Source organism: Nomascus leucogenys, chromosome 21, assembly GCF_006542625.1.
Source record: "Nomascus leucogenys isolate Asia chromosome 21, Asia_NLE_v1, whole genome shotgun sequence".
Classification (NCBI taxonomy): domain Eukaryota; kingdom Metazoa; phylum Chordata; class Mammalia; order Primates; family Hylobatidae; genus Nomascus; species Nomascus leucogenys.
Genome location: NC_044401.1, coordinates 48474414 through 48492584, shown reverse-complemented (window position 1 = coordinate 48492584; position 18171 = coordinate 48474414). Strand labels below are relative to the sequence as shown.

At 46.2% G+C, this 18171-nt stretch overlaps 1 protein-coding gene across 2 annotated transcripts in view; it reads right to left on the bottom strand.

Moving 5' to 3' along the window:
* EEFSEC (eukaryotic elongation factor, selenocysteine-tRNA specific) overlaps positions 1–16515 on the bottom strand; it is a 256248-nt gene extending 239733 nt beyond the window's left edge. For both annotated transcript variants that reach the window (XM_003279891.2, XM_030802172.1), the window contains exon 1: positions 16125–16515. In XM_003279891.2, the coding sequence (XP_003279939.1) occupies positions 16125–16440 (316 nt within the window). In that variant the 5' untranslated portion in view covers positions 16441–16515. The remainder of the gene's footprint in view (positions 1–16124) is intronic.
* Between the last annotated feature and the right edge of the window lie 1656 nt (positions 16516–18171).

Genomic DNA, 18171 nt, shown 5'->3' with positions numbered 1-18171 from the left:
CATGCATTGCCTTCAGCCCAAGAGGCAGCCCCGCAGGAAAGGGGATGGAGGGAAGCATGTAGGGCCTGTGCTCTGTGAGGCTATGCAGGGAAAGGAGCACTGACCAGGAGTGAGACAGGGCCTAGGTGTCAGGGGAATTTTATTTACAATTCTATGATGTTAGACACTTAGTATCTCTGATGTCTAATTCTTGAGTTAGTGGTTCAGGAATGTGTCCTTAACCTCCATGTGGCCTTCAAGTCATAAGCAGCCAGTGGGCCAATGTTTAATGACCAAACACAATCGCAGAGTTGTGAAAAATGTCTAATTCACTTTCTGCCAGGATTGCCTGCCAACCCTGATTCCACATCAGCCCATCCCTCTACCATGGAAATAAGGGGTTACAGTACCAGAAACAAGACTAAGGACGGATAAAGGCCAACAGGATAGCCATAGTGAGACCAAGCATCTCCAGAAGGCTGGCCTGCCTTCTTCTGTCTCACCATGTCCTATTTCAGAACAATAGGATGTGTCATGCTTATCTTTCAGCAAAACTGGGACTTCCAGAGAGTCCAGATATACACATCTGTCCAAATATACCTGCAACACCAGGTCTGCTGTGTGAAAACCAGCTGATACCCTCTCACTTATAGCTAGCCCCAGGAGACCTCCAGCCTCAGGACCCTCATGTGTGCTATGCCTTTGGTCTGGAACACCTCCCAACATTGCAGGGGTGGGCTTTTGTGCCATAGTTTAGCTTCAACTTTATTGCTTCAGAAAGGCCTTCCCTGGCCTCCAAACTAAAGTAGATGCCCCACATCCATTAGTCCCTATCTGGGCATCCTGTCTTGTCCTGCTTAGCACTTACATAATTTATAATTCCGCATGTTTTGTTTACTTCTGTACCATCTGCCTCCCCAACTAGGCAGGAAGCTACATGAAAGCAGAAGCCACTTCTGCTTTGCTGACCACTGGAAACTCAACCCCTGGCAAGCAGTAGTTGCTCAGGGTTTGTTGAATGAATTAATGTCATGATTCAACTTTCCTTCTATACCGTCTGAGCTTAAGGAATAAGGTCGCCTAACCAAATCTTCAGGACACTAAGAATCCTGGGAAAATAAATCAAAGAAAGCCACGGAACCAAGCCAGGTGTTCAAACAACTCTCAACCTGTTGCAAAGAGTAAGTGACAGAACCAGCAAGGAGCTGCCTGGGGAGGTACCAGGGGGCCTCCCCTCTTAGAGTCCAGTCTCAAACACTGCACACCCATGACAACAGCCTCGAAGCCCCAGGGGGCCTATGACTGTGACATTTCACATTTATGGGAGTCTTGGGCTTCCTGTGAAAAGACACAAGAAGAACTAAAGGGTGAAACTGGCTAGCTGATGGAGGTGAGTGACCCGGTCTACAGAGGGACACTCACTCAGAAAGGCTCAGGCCAGCATCAGGACAGCAGCAGAGCAAATCTCTACCCTCTTGCCTCAGGGAGCGTTCCTCTCTCTCCCCAGAAAGTTTCTTACCACGCAAGCACTTGGTAATGGTAATATGGAGCCCCAGGTTCACCTCCAGCCTCCCAGGTTCTTATCAACCTGGCACTCCAGGAATTTTACATTCAGGAGGAACTCTGGACCCAGAACTGGTGATCAGAGACAGTGACCTCTTTTTGTCATGTAGTCAACAAGCCCTGGGCAAAGCTGTGGCCTCCCACTGGACAGCTGGCACATTCCTCTGCCTCTGGAGGGCCTCTTCTCCCTTCACCCTCACAGACTATTTGCAGAACAATTACTGGCATCAGCCACAGGCTTGCATTACGCTCATTTCCCCAACCCCAAGCTCTGGGGCAAGTTTAAAAGTGCTCGTCCTGTCTCAGAATCAGGTCTGAATTAATACCCTTCCTCAAAAGAACTCCAGTAGCAAAGTGAAAACAGACACCCTAGACAATGCCCTTTGAAAGCCCCAGCAGGGACGACGGGTGACAATGCAGTCCTGGCTCGAAAAGAAACCCCAAGGTTAAAGGTTCACAGAGGCAGAAGAATTACCAAAGTACAAGTTTGTTCAAATTTCCTCCGGCAGATTTAAACAACCAGGGTCAAGCTGAAGATTGCCGGCAAAAACCTATGAGACAACTCAGCCCCTTTGAACTGCATGGAGAAAGGAAAATACACGATCTGGGAGGGATCTATGTTATAGCTTTTAAAAATGTTCTTGAAAGGGTCACCCCTGTTAACTCAAAATCAGAAGGATGTTTGAGAACTGCTTCTCTAAAACAACAGGGCCACTGGGCCTTCACTGTGTGCGGTGAGCTGCACTGAGGTCGCCGTGTTCCCGGCATTAGTGTGCTGACCCTCTGTGGGCCATGAAATTAAGCATCAGCACGGCAGAAATCTGCTATGAGTTAAACTACTTTGCTACGCAAAGTGGCCTGAAAATGAAATATGAGGATTGAATTTCCATTGAAAGATTAACTTGTCTAACCTCAAGGCAGGCTTCTTCCACTGTTGAACTCTATTTGGCCAGTTGTTTAAAGCACCATAAGAGCATGGGTAATTGGTGCAGGCAGTGGGAAATGACCTCTTCATTCATTCATTCATTCCGATATGCATGCATCAAATATTTACTCTGTGCCAAGGCCTGTCCTGGGTCCTTGGACATAGAGTTGAATGATAACAGGCCCCTACCCTCAAAGAGATCAAGTCCAGTGGAAAACATAATCCAGTAAACAGAAAAGGTCATAAGATGGGGAGAAAATGAGATCATAGGGGTATGTGTAGGATGTTACAGGCCCTCAAATGAGGGTGACCTAATCTAGCCTGAGGAGGGTGGACAATGACGCTTCCCAGAAGAGTGCACATAGCCAGAATATGCAGCATGAGAGAGCACGGTCTGTCTGTCCAGAGACCTGCAAGTGGTTCATTCAGCATGGAGTCCTGAGATCCCAACCCCTCAGGAGGGGCCTCGTCAGCCAGCTAAGAAGTTCAGCCTTTATGCCAGCAGAGAGCAAACAAAGACATCTACACAGGGAAGTAGTTTTTAAACTCTCTTCTATCCCTATACCTTCTGCGAGGAGTTGGAATCAAGGAGACTATGTGAGGGAATGCTGTACTCATCCGGCCAGGAACTAGCAGAAGCCTGTCTTCAGATCACAGTTGCGGTGATGGGAAATGCAAATGCAGAAAGCAAGCAGGAGGGAGAAGGCGTGGTGATGGATCAGAGGCAGGTGAAGGAGGAGGACACACTGAGGAGCATTTCAAGGGCCGCACCTTGGGAGAGTGGAGGTGTCCTTCACTAGGAAGGTGAAGAAGCTGAGAGGGTGGAATCTAAGGGCCTGTGGTAGTCACCCCAGGCCAGGACGTCTCAGGAAGATGACAGTTCTTATAACCAAATCACATGTAGGGGACAGCTCAAACCCAAATCTACAATAGGGACACAGAACCTAGCCATTCCTCGGTCCATCCAGCCCTGCACTGTCAAATACAGCAGCCACTAGCCACCTGTGCCTATATAAATTTAAACTAATTAAAATTAAATAAAACTAAAATTTCAGTCTTTAGTTACATTAGCCACAGTGCAAGTGCTCCAACAGCCATGAGGCTCATGGCTGCCATGTTGGACCGTGCCACTGTAGAACATTCCTATCATCACAGAAAGTTCTGCTGGAAAGTACTGATCAAGCCACTGCAGAGATTTTTTAAAACACTGTTTTTCGCAGCCAAAGTGTCTGTCAGCCCTCTCTGCAAGGGCTGGGTGCTGATGGGAAACACAGCTGTGCTGTAAGCACCTCAGGGCTCCCATCCAGTCTTCCTGTGGTCTACTTGTCTGTGAGGTCAGACAGCAAGTGCCGAAGAAATGGAGTCCTTCTTAAGTAAAGTCTTTCCTCTCTAGAGCGTAAGTTTTGAAGATCATCTCTGAATGTGCCCTGGATCATCTTTTTAGAAAATAGAGAATGCTGAGAACACACACCCGAGGGCCTTTACTGTTCATGGCGAAAGATCCTGAAACTCACCTGGAAATGACCACAAACAGGGCAATTTTTTCCTCAAGTGCCACACCATCATGTACCTGGGAAGACTGAGCTCTAGTGCCAATGTCAAATGACCAAGGACAAGCCACTGACCCTCCAGAGTTCTAAGCAATCCAAATAAATCTATGGTAAAGGATGTAGCCACCAGGCCAAGCAAGGCAAGTTCCTGCTGCCAGACAGGGCAATGCTAGCAAATTTCAAGCACTAATTTTAAAAGAAAAAAGTCAGGTTTATCTTTAAGCAGCACCTGTGCATGGCACCAAATAAATATCCTCAGGAAGTAGGTTAGAGACAAAGGAAATTATTTTAGTCTTCCTGAAGGCCTCAAGACAAGAGAGGAATCATCACAACACAAGAGATATGGAAAGAGGGAAAGTCAACTTCTCTCTCAACAGCAAAAGTTGTTTTTTCTCCTGCCAAGAGAGGATCACCCACATTAACTAAGTCCTCCCTACCCACCCAACAAGGCCACTTCAAAGCAGCAGGAGCCTAATCACACAGCACAAGAAAATAAAAGACCCAATTAACAAAAGACAAAAACTCAAATAATCCAGGGGAGAATAGAAGCAGAAATCTCTATTTTTGACAATTTGATTTATATATAAAGTGCTCCTCAGGAGCCACAATTTTCTATGGAAGCAGGCATGTGCTAAGGTCTGAGAGCAGCTCCTGGGCAAAGCCAGGGCCTCTGAAACCAGAGCCTGGCACTGGCTACTTGTGTGCCCTGCAGCAAACTGCCTACTGCTCAGAGCCTCATTTCTAGTAGCTGAGCAACGTAGATGGAAACGCCTCCCTCGGAGACTGGCTGGGAGGATGCAGCAAGAGCCACGGGTCTAGAACAGTGTCCAGCAGACAGAAAGGGTTCTCCAAAAGTCCATTCTTTCCTCTCCCTCCAAGAGGCAGAACTATCCCTTGGCCACTGCTCAGCACTGCCATGTCTGCAACCCCAGAGCCCCATTTTCCCTGCTAACGGCGTCCGCCTTGCCTGCCTAAGGTGTCCTTCCTCTTCTTCATCCAGCTGGGTCAGAAAGCTGAAGCTGGAATGAGGAAAGGAACGCCAGGCCCTAGGACCACTTGTCACAGCCCTCTCCTCAGACTCAGGGAGCTCACTAAAAGCCACCAGAAGCTTAAAACCTACCAGCCTTCCTCCCAGAAGAGACTATCCCGGCTCCTGAGATCTGGTCCTGGCCACCCTCTGGAAGCTTGGCCTGACATCCCAGTCACACACCAGTCCTCCCTTTGTCTCTAGGTCCTTGTTTACTCTGAGTCCTCTAGCTGGAATGCCTCCCATCTTCTAAAATGTAAAATCTCAACCATCCTTCACAATTCCCACAAGCCAGTTGGACTGGCCTGTGACCCAGCCAACCTTGCCTTACCTCCTTTCACGCCCCGCTGTGTGCAAGTGCCAGCCACCCTGACCACTCCCCTTCTTTAGCCAGGGCTGCTTCCATGCCTGTGGACTCTGCTAAGGCTGTTTCCTGGATCTCTCAGCCTGGAAATCCACAGGTCATCCTTCCAGGCCCAGCTGTGTGTCTCCTCCAGCAGGATTCCCTACCTGCCACCCCAGGCAGGTACTCACATTTCTATGCCCATCTTGATCAAAGCCCTTACCACTCCGCATCTTAAACTGGCTGCTGGCACTGCCTGGCTTCCTCCTCCCTACTTGGGACTGTGAGCCCCTTGAAGACAGGCATGACTGTGTATCTGCCCTCACGTCCAAAACAAAGCCACGCAACATGTATGTGTAGAATCTCTGAGTGAGTGGAGAAAAACACCAAATGCAGCTCCATGTGGTCCTCTCCCACCACACAAGCTGCCGAAAGCCATTAAAACAAGGCCTACCAGCCCAAATGTCTCCATAGGCCAGGCAAATCACAGAAAGAAGAGGCAGCCTGAGGAGCACATGCCACACACTGTACACTTAAGATGGCTAAGATGGCAAATTGTACATTATTTGTACTTTACCACAAGTAGAAATCAATAGAAATGGTTTTTTTTTTTTTTTTTTTACAAAAAATTTTTTTTTTTTTTACAAAAAAATGCAATACTGGTTCACAATACAACGTGAATGAACTTTAAAAGCATATCCTCGCTTTGGGAGGCTGAGGCAAGAGGACTGCTTAACTCCAGGAGTTCAAGACCAGCCTGGGCAACATAGTGAGGCCAAGCAAAAGTCGCCAGACAAAAAGGCCACATATTGTGTGATCTACTTATATGAAATGTCCAGGACAGGTCAATCCAGAGACATTAAGTAGATTTGTGGTTGCCTAGGCCTGGGAGAGGGGAGAATGGGGAATGACTACTGGTAGGGATGTGGTTTCTTTATGGGGTGACGAAAATGGTCTAAACTGAGATTTAGATAGCTACACAACTGTATGAGTATAGTGAAAACTACTGAGTGTTCACTTAGTGTACACTCAGTGAAATGGGTGAATTTTACCTTATGTAATTTACATACCATAACATTATTTTTAAAAATTATATAAACACTATATAAAATTTAAAATGTTTTTAAAATTATTATCTGCTGTATGCCAGGCTCTGGGTTGGCCGTAGACCTACAGAGATGATTCAGATATTGTCTCTACCCCATGATGCTTCCAGGCTAATGGAAAGAAGAGACATGGAAACCGGCCATTGGAGTGAAGTGTTCACACCAAGAGGCATGCATGCTGTGCAACCAAGTCCAGAGCCTAGAAGAATGAGGACTCACACTCCAGCTCCCTATCCTACCATGAGGCTGCCTCAGAAGTGCCAGGCTCTACCCTCACCAAGACTGGGCCTCCAAGATACCCAGAGTACCAGAGCTATAGATACCATCATTTTCCACACATCAAAGCCTTTACTGGTAAAGGGGACACAGAATTGAGCTCTTAAGGCAAGAGTATCTCATCCCCAGCCTGGTTGAGGCTCCATCAAACAAAAGAATGACAGAAAGGGGAATATGTCTTAGGGCTTAATTTATGGGTTGTTTCCTGGGATGCCTGCCCAAATCCTATTCCAACCTGGATGGAATGATTCCGAAGACCCAAGAGACATGCTGATAGAAAACAAAGGGGATGCTCAGTGAAAAGTTTAAAAGCAATTAATTTTAAATGATTACAGCTTTACCAAAAGCTGTGGCTATGATTTCCTTCTGACTTTGATTATAACCTTCCAGCAAAATATTTGCCTCAAGAAGCCAGAGTCTTTGCATTATTTTCTATTCCTAGCATGACTACAAAAATATTCTTTGATTTAACATTTGATATGTTTTGTTCTCAAGGGCAAGCCCCATGAGAAGAAAAATGTACCCCAACAGAATGAAATATGACTACCTGCTTCCATTTTTCTTTCCTGTTGGTTCCTGCTCAAATATTCTGCATTAATTTAAACTCAAGGCTGTGTCTCTGATGTTGCACTACTCCCACACTGTCACCCAAGCTAAAGCAAAGTCACCCGCTGTCCAGCGCCAAGAGAAGGTGCCGCAGACAAAGCTCGACTTGAGTCTCCTGGAGAGAGTTAAAGGCACTCCAGCGTATGAGGAGATCAGGTGGGGTCAGAGAGCGATAAGGTACCAGGCAAAACAAGAAAACTTGTACTTGAATAGTGGTACACTTTAGTGCTGAGTGAGGCAGACTCTATTGAACATAAGAGTCTTTGAAGCAAGTGAAGGCAAGCAACTCCAGTGTCAGCCTCAGCTTTAGTCAGTGGTAGAGGACGTCGAAGAAGCAGTACTGGAGAGTAGAATCTTCTAGTTATGGTGTGTACCTTTCAGTGAAGAAGAGAAAGAAACAGCTCTCACTGGACGGACACAAAGAAACAGGGAACTAAGGCCTGATGGATACTAGGAACTAAAGAAGTAAAGCTGAAGGAAGCATTTCCACTTAGAACTCCTTCAAATATGCCTCAGTATTTTAGGACAAACATACATAATTACCACAATTTCACACAATATATTCCTACACAAATTCTCCTGAAAAGACTAGGGGTAAAGAAAACCAAAAGTGGCATTTGGTTTGTTTGCTTTTGCATTAGAGTAACACCCAAATTCCTCAAGGACACCAAGGCCTACCTGGCCAAGCCACCAGTATGTTATATCTGCCTGGAGCGGGCTGCTTTCTGGGGATATATGCAGATGCCTAACGGGTATCACAAAAAAATCTGGTTGAAATTCATTCACACACACGAACCCCTTCTTTCATTTATGAGTCCAGAGAGGGCATCTGCAGAAAGAATGAAGGGCACACACCTCAATAAAACAGATCAAAGGGGAAGAGCCTTCTCCACATGGGCGCCAAGAACACAGAAGGCTGGAAAAACAGAAAAGGCAAAGTAGCTTAAGTTTTACAAAGAATGTTCTCTCCAGGCTGCAGAGACAAAAATCTTGTAGGCTCTTGGATGTTTCTCTCCTTCAAGAAGAGCAACCTGAGTCAGACTTAGAAGTCTTTTGCAGCCCTCCTCAGCTCTGGGCAGGGAGGGCTCAGAGAGGGTCAGACCCACACAGGAGGCGCCGCTAAAATGGTGTGTACAGAAGGCAAGAGGTCCAGGCGACAAGTTGCAGTGCTGTTCATTAACAACCGAAACAAAAGACTGGGAGACAATACACTGTTAATCCTCACAGCCATCAGAGGACTATAAATTGCCAAGCCAAGATAGCAGCATTTTTCAGCCCTCCTCTTTCCTGCCAGAGTTAGATTGAGGATGAGTCTAATTCCCTCACCCCCACCCAAGTCTTTAAAACATACATTACTGAATCTTTTTGAAGTTGTAACCCTGAAAGATTTATACTCTAAAATGGATTCAAGAAAAATACTGCTCTGAACCACTACAGGGGGCTGGAATGGACGGGTACACTTTTTCATTCACACTGAATGCCAGCGTATGGGCTGTGCAGTCAGATCAATATGGGTTCAAGCCTAGTTCTGACACTTACTAACTGGGTTCCCTGACCTCTGAGCCATGGTTTTTTTTAATCTGTAAAATGGGAATATCAACTCTTACCTCCTAGGAATCGTGTGAAGATTAAACAAACAAACAAACAAAAAACAGCATACGGACAAGCACTAAATAATGGTAAGTACAATTATCATTGTTAACCCCACAGCACCACTTAGTTTTATCTGTGGCCACATGGATCAAGGGAGATAAACCCAATTTTATATAAGTTAAGATAGGATTCGTGTGTGTGTGTGTGTGTGTGTGCACGTGCAGTGGAATTAGAGCCAGCTTTAATTTAAGATATATTAAACTTCAGAGATATCATCACAGAACTCAGACAACTGTTATAATTTCCTTCTCCTGGGGATAACATATTCCACAGGGGGTCTAAATCTTTCACAGTAGCAAGGAACTCTAACAAGAGCCCGATCTCCCAGGGATGCCAGGTGCAGGTGCAGCGAGAGAAAACCACACCTGCTGCCAGTGGGAATCCCTGCCCAGCAATCCTGCAACTTTCTGTCAAAAGCTCGGCCCAATCATATCACACACCTGCTTTAACAGCCTTCCAGGGAGCTCCAGGACCCTAAGGAAAAATCTATACTAAGGGCCATTCTCTAGGGTCTGGCCCTGACAACCCTTCTAGGTTCATCTGTAGCACACCTCCCACACACCATGCCAATTTCTAGCCATGCCTAAATACAGGCAGTCATCTCTGATGCTGAGACACAAATGGCATGTTTAAGGCTCAGAGCCTTGCCCTTGCCTAGGAAAGGTCTTTTCCCATTTGCACCCTATACTCCACCCCCCAGCAAAGTGAGTTACTCCTGCTTTTGCCCTTGTGCAAAGAACTCCAGAAGATCACTTTGTACACAGCAGTGTCTTCTCCTGGGTTCTGATGTAAGCTCCTAAAGGGTAGGACAAAGAACGAACCTGCATAATTCGCTACAGGCCAGGCCCTAAGCTAGTTGCCTTCTGTCCACTAACCCACAAAGAAGGTTCTCTGCTCACTAAAACTGGCTAGCCCAGGAGCTGGTACACAGGCTTCATTCATCCAGAACTTACTGAATACCTATCCTATGCCAGGCTCTGGCCTAAGCGCTGAGAACACTGGTGAATGAGACAGACAAGGTTCATGCTCTGGTCTCATGGAGCTCACATTCTAGCAGAGGACAGATATTCAACAAGTAAACACATGAAGAATGTCAGGTAGTGAAAAGGGCTGCTGGGGCAATGAAACAGGGACATGAGAAAGTATGAGGGGTTGAGGGTTGAAGAGACAACTTTAGATAGGTGGGGCAGGAGAGGCCGCTGAGGAGGTGCCATTCAAGCAGAGACTTAAGGAGCCAGACGTACCAGAGGCAACAACAGGTGCAAATATCCTGAGGGAAGCAGCCGCTGGGCCCACTGGAGGAAGAGAAATGAAGCCATCGTGACTGAAGGTCAGAGTGGGGAGCAGTCGTTGATGGGATCAGAGGAAAGGAGAGCCAGACCATTGTCCTATGGGCCATAAAGAGGCTGGATTTTACTCCAAGCATAATGACAACTCACTGGAAAGTCTTGTCAAGTGTAGGGCTGACATGATCTGATGAACACTTGTAAAAGGAGAGCAATGCCCACTGTGCAGAGAATGAATCAGAGGGAGGAGGAGAATAAGCAGGCAGGGGGCAGAACTGTAGAAGTCCAGGTGCCATAAGCCAGGATGGCCCTTTCAAGAAGGCAAAGATGCCCACGAGTTTGTGGACCATGAGGTGAACTGAAGGTATTAACCAGATCCAGGTTAGGGGTGGCACGGTTAGGTTCCAACACCAGCCCAAGGCACTTTGCTTGGGTTTCCTCATCTGAGAAATAAGGCTAACACTCCCACCACGCAGGGTGGTTGCATAGATGCAAGTTCCTGGCAACAGGCCTGGGCCAGAGCAGGCACTCAATGGGGAACGCCTTCTCTTTACAAGAAAAAAATTGTTTTTCTCAATTCCCTGAAAAGGAAGGTGGGTCTCTGATCTATTCAAGGAAGAATGGTAGCAGCCTTGGTCTCAGCATTCCATTGCACTCAGGCCACATTTTAAGAAGATAAATCTCCCTACTCCAGAGATGAGACAAAAGATAAGCAACAACGTACATACAAAAATAAGTTCTTCTTCTAAATAAAAAACTTGCCGAATTCTTGGGGGTATTACAATTGGTTATATAGGACCAGGCAAGTGCTGAAACTTTTTTGCAACATGAAGAGCTTCTCTATAAATGAAGCATACCTCAAAGGTATTGTGCATTCAGTTCCAGACCACTGCTGCACAGTGAATATTGCAATAAAGCAAGTCAAATTTTTTGGTTTCCCAATATGTATAAAAGTTATCTTTACATGACATGTCATCAATTAAGTGTGCAATAGCAGTATGTCTCAAAAAACAATAAACATTCCTTAATTTTAAAATACTTCATTGCTAAAAATGCTAATGATTACTGAACCTTCAGCAAGTTGTAATCTTTTTGCTGGTGGAGGGTCTTGCCTCAATGGTGATGGTTGCCGACTGATCAGGGTGGTGGTTGATGAAGGTTGGGGTGACTGTGGCAATCTACTGAATTAAGACAATGAAGTTTGCCACATCAGGTGACTCTTCCTTTTACAAAAATTTATCTGTAGCATGTGAAGCTGTTTGATGGCATTTTACTCACAGAATTGCTTTCAAAACTGGAGTCAATCCTCTCAAATCTTGCCACTGCTTTATCAACTAAGTTTATGTAATATTCTAAATCCTTTGTTGTCATTTCAACAATGTTTACAGCATCTTCACCAGGAGTAGATTCCATCTCAAGAAACTACTTTCTTTGCTCATGCACAAGAAGCAACTCCTCATCCACTCAAGATTAATCATGAGATTGTAGCAATTCAGTCACATCATCAGGCACCACTTCTCATTCTTACTCTCTTGCTACTTCTACCACATCTGCAGTGACTTGCTCCACTGAAGTCTTGAACCCCTTAGATCCATGACAGTTGGAATCAACTTCTTCCAAATTATTCTTAATGTTGATATTTTTACCTCCTCCCATGAATCACAAATGTTCTTTATGGCATCTAGAATGATAAATCCTTTCCAGAAGATTTTCAATTTACTTTGTTCAGATCCATCAGAGGAATCACTATCTAGGGCAGCTATGGCCTTATGAAATATATTTCTTAAATAATAACACCTGAAAGCCAAAATTACTCCTTGACCCATACACTGCAGAATGGATGCTGTGTTAGCAAGCATGATAACAAATTAATCTCTTTGTACATCTCCATCACAGCCATTAGGTGACGAGGTGCATTATCAACAATCAGTAATATTTTGAAAGGAGACTTTTTTCTAAGCAGTAGGTCTCAACAGTGGGCTTAAAATATTCAGTAAACCATGCTATAAACAGATGTGCTGTCATCCAGGCTGTGTTGTGCCATTTCAAGAGCACAGGCTGAGTAGATTTAGCATAATTCTTAAGGGCCCTAGGATTTTTGGAATGGTCAATGAGCAATGGCTTCAGCTGCATTAGCCCCTAACAAGAGTCAGCCTGTCCTTTGAAGCTTTGTACCCAGTCATTGACTTCTCTGTAGCTATGAAAGTCCTACATAGCATCTTCTCCATATAAGGCTGTTCCATCTACAGTGAAAATGTGTTTAGTGTACTCACCTTCATCAATGATCTTAGCTAGATCTCCTGGATAACTTGCTGCAGCTTCTCTATCAGTACTTGTTGCTTCATCTTGTACATTTATGTTCTGGAGATGGCCTCTTTCCTCAAACCTTATGAACCAACCTCTGCTAGCTTCAAACTTTTCTTCTGCAGCTTCCTTACCTCTCTCAGCCTTCACAGAATTGAAGAGTTAGGGCCTTGCTCTGGATTAGGCTTCAACTTAAGGGAATGTGGTAGCTGGTTTGATTTTCTATCCAGACCACTAAAACTTTCTCTATAAAGCAATAAAGCTGTCTTGCTTTCTTATCATCTGTGTGTTCACCACAGTAGCACTTTTAATTTCCTTCAGGAACTTTTCCTTTGCGTCCAAAACTTGGCTGTTTGGTGTAAGAGGCCTTGCTTTCAGCCTATCTCAGCCTTCAACATTGCCTTCATCACTAAGCTTAATCATTTCTAACTTTTGATTTAAAGTGAGAGACTTGCAACTCTTCCTTTCCCTTGAACACATAAAGGCTATTAGCTGGATGAATTTTAATATTGTTGTGTCTCAGGGAATAGGGAGGCCTGAGGAGAAGGAGACAGACAGAGAAAAAGCCAGTAGGTAGAGCAGTCAGAACACACACAACATTTATTAAGTTTGCTGCCTTATATAAGCATTGTTTGTGACACTTCAAAATTACAATAGTAACATCAAAGATCACTGATCCCAGATCACCATTAACAGATAACATGTGTTTGAAATGAAGTGAAATGTTTGATGCTTAATATTTGATGAAAAGTTTGAAATATTGTTAAGAATAACCCAAATGTGGCATAGAGACACAAAGTAAGCACATGCTGTTGGATGGGTTACCTTGAACCTTCGATTTGTAAAAACCACTATCTGCAAAGTACAATCAAGTGAAGCGCGATAACATGAGGTATGCATGTATGTTGGAAGGGGATGGGGGAACTATAGGGTAACCTGGGGAAGCATGCAAAGGACTCCAGCTTTGGAGTCAGGCAGACCCGGACTGTTTCACTAACTACCTGCCTCCCTAAGTCCCAATTTTCTCAACTATTAAATGGTAACCACCATGCTCCTTGCAGGGTTTGCCTGGCAAGCAGCAAATACACAAGAAAAGTCAAGCCAATAAATAGCTGTGTGGTTACCACATCTTCCAGTTGGAGCAAGGTCCAGAATTCGGTTCAAACGTCATACAGCTAAGGAAGAAAGAAAGCTAGGCTTCAAGCTCAGTTTTGTCTGATTCCAAAAGTATGTCCTTCACCACTCATCTACCCTATTTACTAGAAAACACTAAAAACTCGCCGTCTCATTTTTTAACCTCTGCCTTCCACCTCCAGTCTGGACTGGCTCAGAGTCCATGTTCTAAAACGTATTTTGATGTGACCAAACAGAATTCAGTTATAAGGGGGCAGGAAAGAATGGGTAGAGAATTGTGTACCCCTTGAAATTCACCTGACTGAAACATAGATTGAGGAGAAGACTTTAGATAGTGTGACCCTGGGCAGGTCCCTTCACCTCTTCAGACTTCTATTTCCTCTACTGTAAAATGGGGAAATGATCTCAGATTGCCTGTAACATGAAACAGTTGGGAGGTAACAAAGATGAAGTACTGTACTTAATAAGTTCACAATTATAGCTGGGACCCAGAATGCCCAGTGACCAGTGAGGCCATCTGCCACCAAGCCAATTATATGCCCAACATATATTCCCATGTGTGGCATACAGAATATTGCTGGAAGGAAACACAAGAAAACGGGAACAGAAAGGTAATCAGGTACTGGGGTCAGCAGTGAGAAGTATGCTTCTTTAGCTATATACCCTTTTATACCATGTGTTTATATTATTGTATCATTTTTTTCTAAAAACAAAACATGTTTTAAAGCTCTATCCATATGTTTAAGTGGAGTTAAATGGGTTTGGAAAAGTAATCCACAAAGGTATAATAATGGTCTTTTCAGCCAGGCACAGTGGCTCACGCCTGTAATCCCAGCACTTTGGGAGGCCCAGGCAGGCAGATCACGAGGTGGAGATCAAGACCATCCTGGCCAATGGTGAAACCCCATGTCTACTAAAAATATAAAAATTAGCCAGGCGTTGTGATGTGCACCTGTAGTCCCAGCTACTCGGGAGGCTGAGACAGGAGAATCGCTTGAACCTGGGAGGCAGAGGTTGCAGTGAGCCAAGATTGCACCATTGCACTCCAGCCTGGTAACAGAGCAAGACTCCATCTCAGAAAAAAAAAAAAAAACAAACAGTGGTCTTTTCATTTGCAGAGATAGGAAGGGTACAGAATTTAGGACAGAGGAGTGGGTAAGGGAATGTTTGTCTTATTTGTGATGTTCTATTTCTTCACAAGTAGCATATATTCATGTATTACATGTATAATTAAAAATTAATGGTACCTCTTTGTGGGGCATTTTGGCAGTACCCACCACGACCGAAAACACACATGCCCCTTGCCCCAGCCAGTTAGTTCTATTATCCTGCATATATACGAACATACCAAAGACTTCTGTTCTAGAATATTCACTGCAAAATGGTTTGCAAATACTGGAAACAGCATAAACGTCCATCATTAAAAGATTTGTTTAGAAAATGTTGGTACAGGCTGGGTGGCTCACGCCTGTAATCCCAGGACTTTGGGAGGCCAAGGCGGGCGGGTCATTAAGTCAGGAGTTTAAGACCAGCCTGACCAACATGGTGAAACCCGTCTCTACTAAAAATACAAAAAAATCAGCCAGGCGTGGTGGCGCGCGCCTGTAATCCCAGCTACTCAGGAGGCTGAGGCAGGACAATCGCTTGAACCCGGGAGGCGGAAGTTGCAGTGAGCCGAGATCGTGCCACTGCACTCCAGGCTGGGCGACAGAACGAGACTCTGTCTCAAAAAGAAAACGAAAAAAGAAAAGAAAAAGAAAATGTTGGTACAAGTGTGCAATTGAATCCTATGTGAGCTTTAAAAAGAATGATGCAGCTTTATGTGTATAGATATGGGGCACTCTCCAGACACAATGTTGAGTGAAATCGTGTCTAAGAGGAAGAGGGAAAGAGGGATTTATACATACACACAGATATGCTTATATTGACGTGGAGCCTTTCTGAAATGATACAAAAACTGGTAGCAGCGGTTGGCTCTAGGAACGGGAACCAGGAGACCAAATGACAGGTGAATGGAGACAGCCTTTGTATGTATACCCTTTTTGTGGCTTTTCAGTTTTCTTATTTTGAGTTTTCTTTTCTTGACCATGTACTATAAACACATTTGGTAGGGATTTTTTGATTTTTTTTTTTTTTTAAGGAAGGCACCTTGCAGCTTGGTTGTGCTGGATGGGAAAAGCTGAATCTCAAAGCCTCCGCTCGCTTGCTACGGGGCCCTGGGCAAGTCACGTCCGCCTCTTGGGGCCTCAGGAGCCCCACCAGTGAGGTGGGGCGATTTCCCGTCCCGGCATAGGCTCGAGCGAATTCGGACACGGGGCCCGGCCGCTGCGCCCGCGTCCCTGAGCCCGGCTCCCGCCCCGGCCCGCGCTCACCGCCGATGATGGTCCGGATGAGGGAGGCGTGCCCGGGGCAGTCGACCAGCGTAACCTGAAGCAGTGGCTCGCCGGGCTCGGGCTCGGCCTCGGGCGCTGCCTGGAACTCGGGCAAAGACGACCGCAGGCGCGCGGGCAGCGGCACCGAGAAGCACGAGAAGCCCAGATCGAGCGTGATGCCGCGCTCGCGGCTCTGCGGCTGCTTGTCAAAGGCGGCGGTGGAGGCTGTGGTGCTTAGCGCCCGCGCCAGCGCCGTCTTGCCGCTGTCGATGTGGCCCAGCACGCCCACGTTCACGTTCACCCGTCGCCCTGCCATGCCGCCGCCGCCGCCGCCGCCGCCGCCGCCGCCGCCTCGGACACCCGCCCGGCCCGCCCCTCACCTCCCTCGGTAGTCGCCGCGGTCCGGCCCGTTAAGTTGCCCCCCCGTAACCGGCGCGCCGTGCACACCCGTTCCGGCCCCGAAGCTTCCGCCCTCCCGAGGCTCACGGGCACAGCCGAGCGCTGTGCTCCGGGTGGGTGGTCTAGGAACGGGAGGTCACCGCAGGCAGGGTTTCTCTCTCACGTGGCTCCTCCTGCCTGAAGCCTCTAGGAGCCCGAGATCGAGGGATCCTTCTGAGAAGTGAAGCCATTTGCACTTCCTGGGTGAGTGGGGACTTGGAGAACTTTTCTGTAGCTAGCAAGAGGATTGTAAAATGCACCAATCAGCGCTCTGTAAAACGCACCAATCAGTGCTCTGTAACATGCACCAATCAGCACCCTGTAAAATGCACCAATCAGCAGGATCCTAAAAGAAGCCAATTGCAAGGAGGATTGAAAAAAGGGCGCTCTGATAGGACAAAAACGGAACATGCGCGGGGTGGGGTGTGGGGGGCTCCAAATAAGGGAATAAAAGCTGGCCACCCCTGCCAGCAGCGGCAACCGTCTGGGGTGTCCTTCCACACTGTGGAAGCATTTTGCTCTTCACAATAAATCTTGCTGCTGGTCACTCTTTGGGTCTGTGCCATCTTTAAGAGCTTTAACACTCAGGGCAGAGGTCTGCTGCTCCATTCTTGAAGTCAGCAAGATTAGGAACCCACTGGAAGAAACCAACTCCGGACACACTTCCAATCATTCATGCATTTCAGCAAGCTCTTACCAAGTGCCTGGTGGGTACCGCTGGGCTACAGAGCCCGCTAACATTACATTCTAGGGGGTGAGGGCTAAGTCAAACAATACAGCCTGAACCAGACCATTTCAGAGAACGAGAAGTCTCCTAGGGAAAATAAAAGCTGAGATAAAAAGGAGCGGGAGTGGGAGGATGGACAGCTACCTAACTATGGGTCAGGGAAGACATCTAGGAGTTGCTTTGAGTTGAAACTCCAGTGTTGAGAAGGAGCCAACCATGGGAAAAGATTGTTTGAAGATGGAAGAGGACAACATTATCTCTGACTCAGAAATTCTCACCCTGAGAGTCTGTAGCCTGGGCTTAGGAGAGGCCACAAACCTCTAAATTGAATGCACAATATGTTGTGATGTGCTCTTGCTAGAGACAGGGTCCACAACTCTCACTAGATTCTAAAGTGTCTAGAACCACAAAAAAGGTTGTCAGCCACAGTCATCAACCAAAGGTAACAAACCTAAGTGTCTGCTCTGGCCAGGTGGTGGGTAAATCAAAGAAGAGAAGTAACAGAGTCTAACATGACAGGGAGTCGTGGGGACCTGGGAGAACTGGAGAGCCCTTTTCCTGTGCAAAGAGGGAAGCCACTGCTCAGCCTCAGCCAATGATACCAGGCAGGAATGCTAGCCCAACATTGCCTCATCCTTCCATTTTTCTAGAGAAGAGAGTGTTTCTTTAACACTGTGGCTGTGGAGCACAAAGTTCACGGGATCTTACCTTTGCCCTCTGTGATGAGCCAGACCATGTGCTGATGTATTCATGCTTGCAGTAACTGCCTCCTTCGTTCCACCACTCTGCACTAGGAACAGAGTCCATGTCGTAGACTGAATTGTGTCCCTCTCAAATTCATATGTTGACACCCTGACCCCCAGTGTGATGGTATTTGGAGAT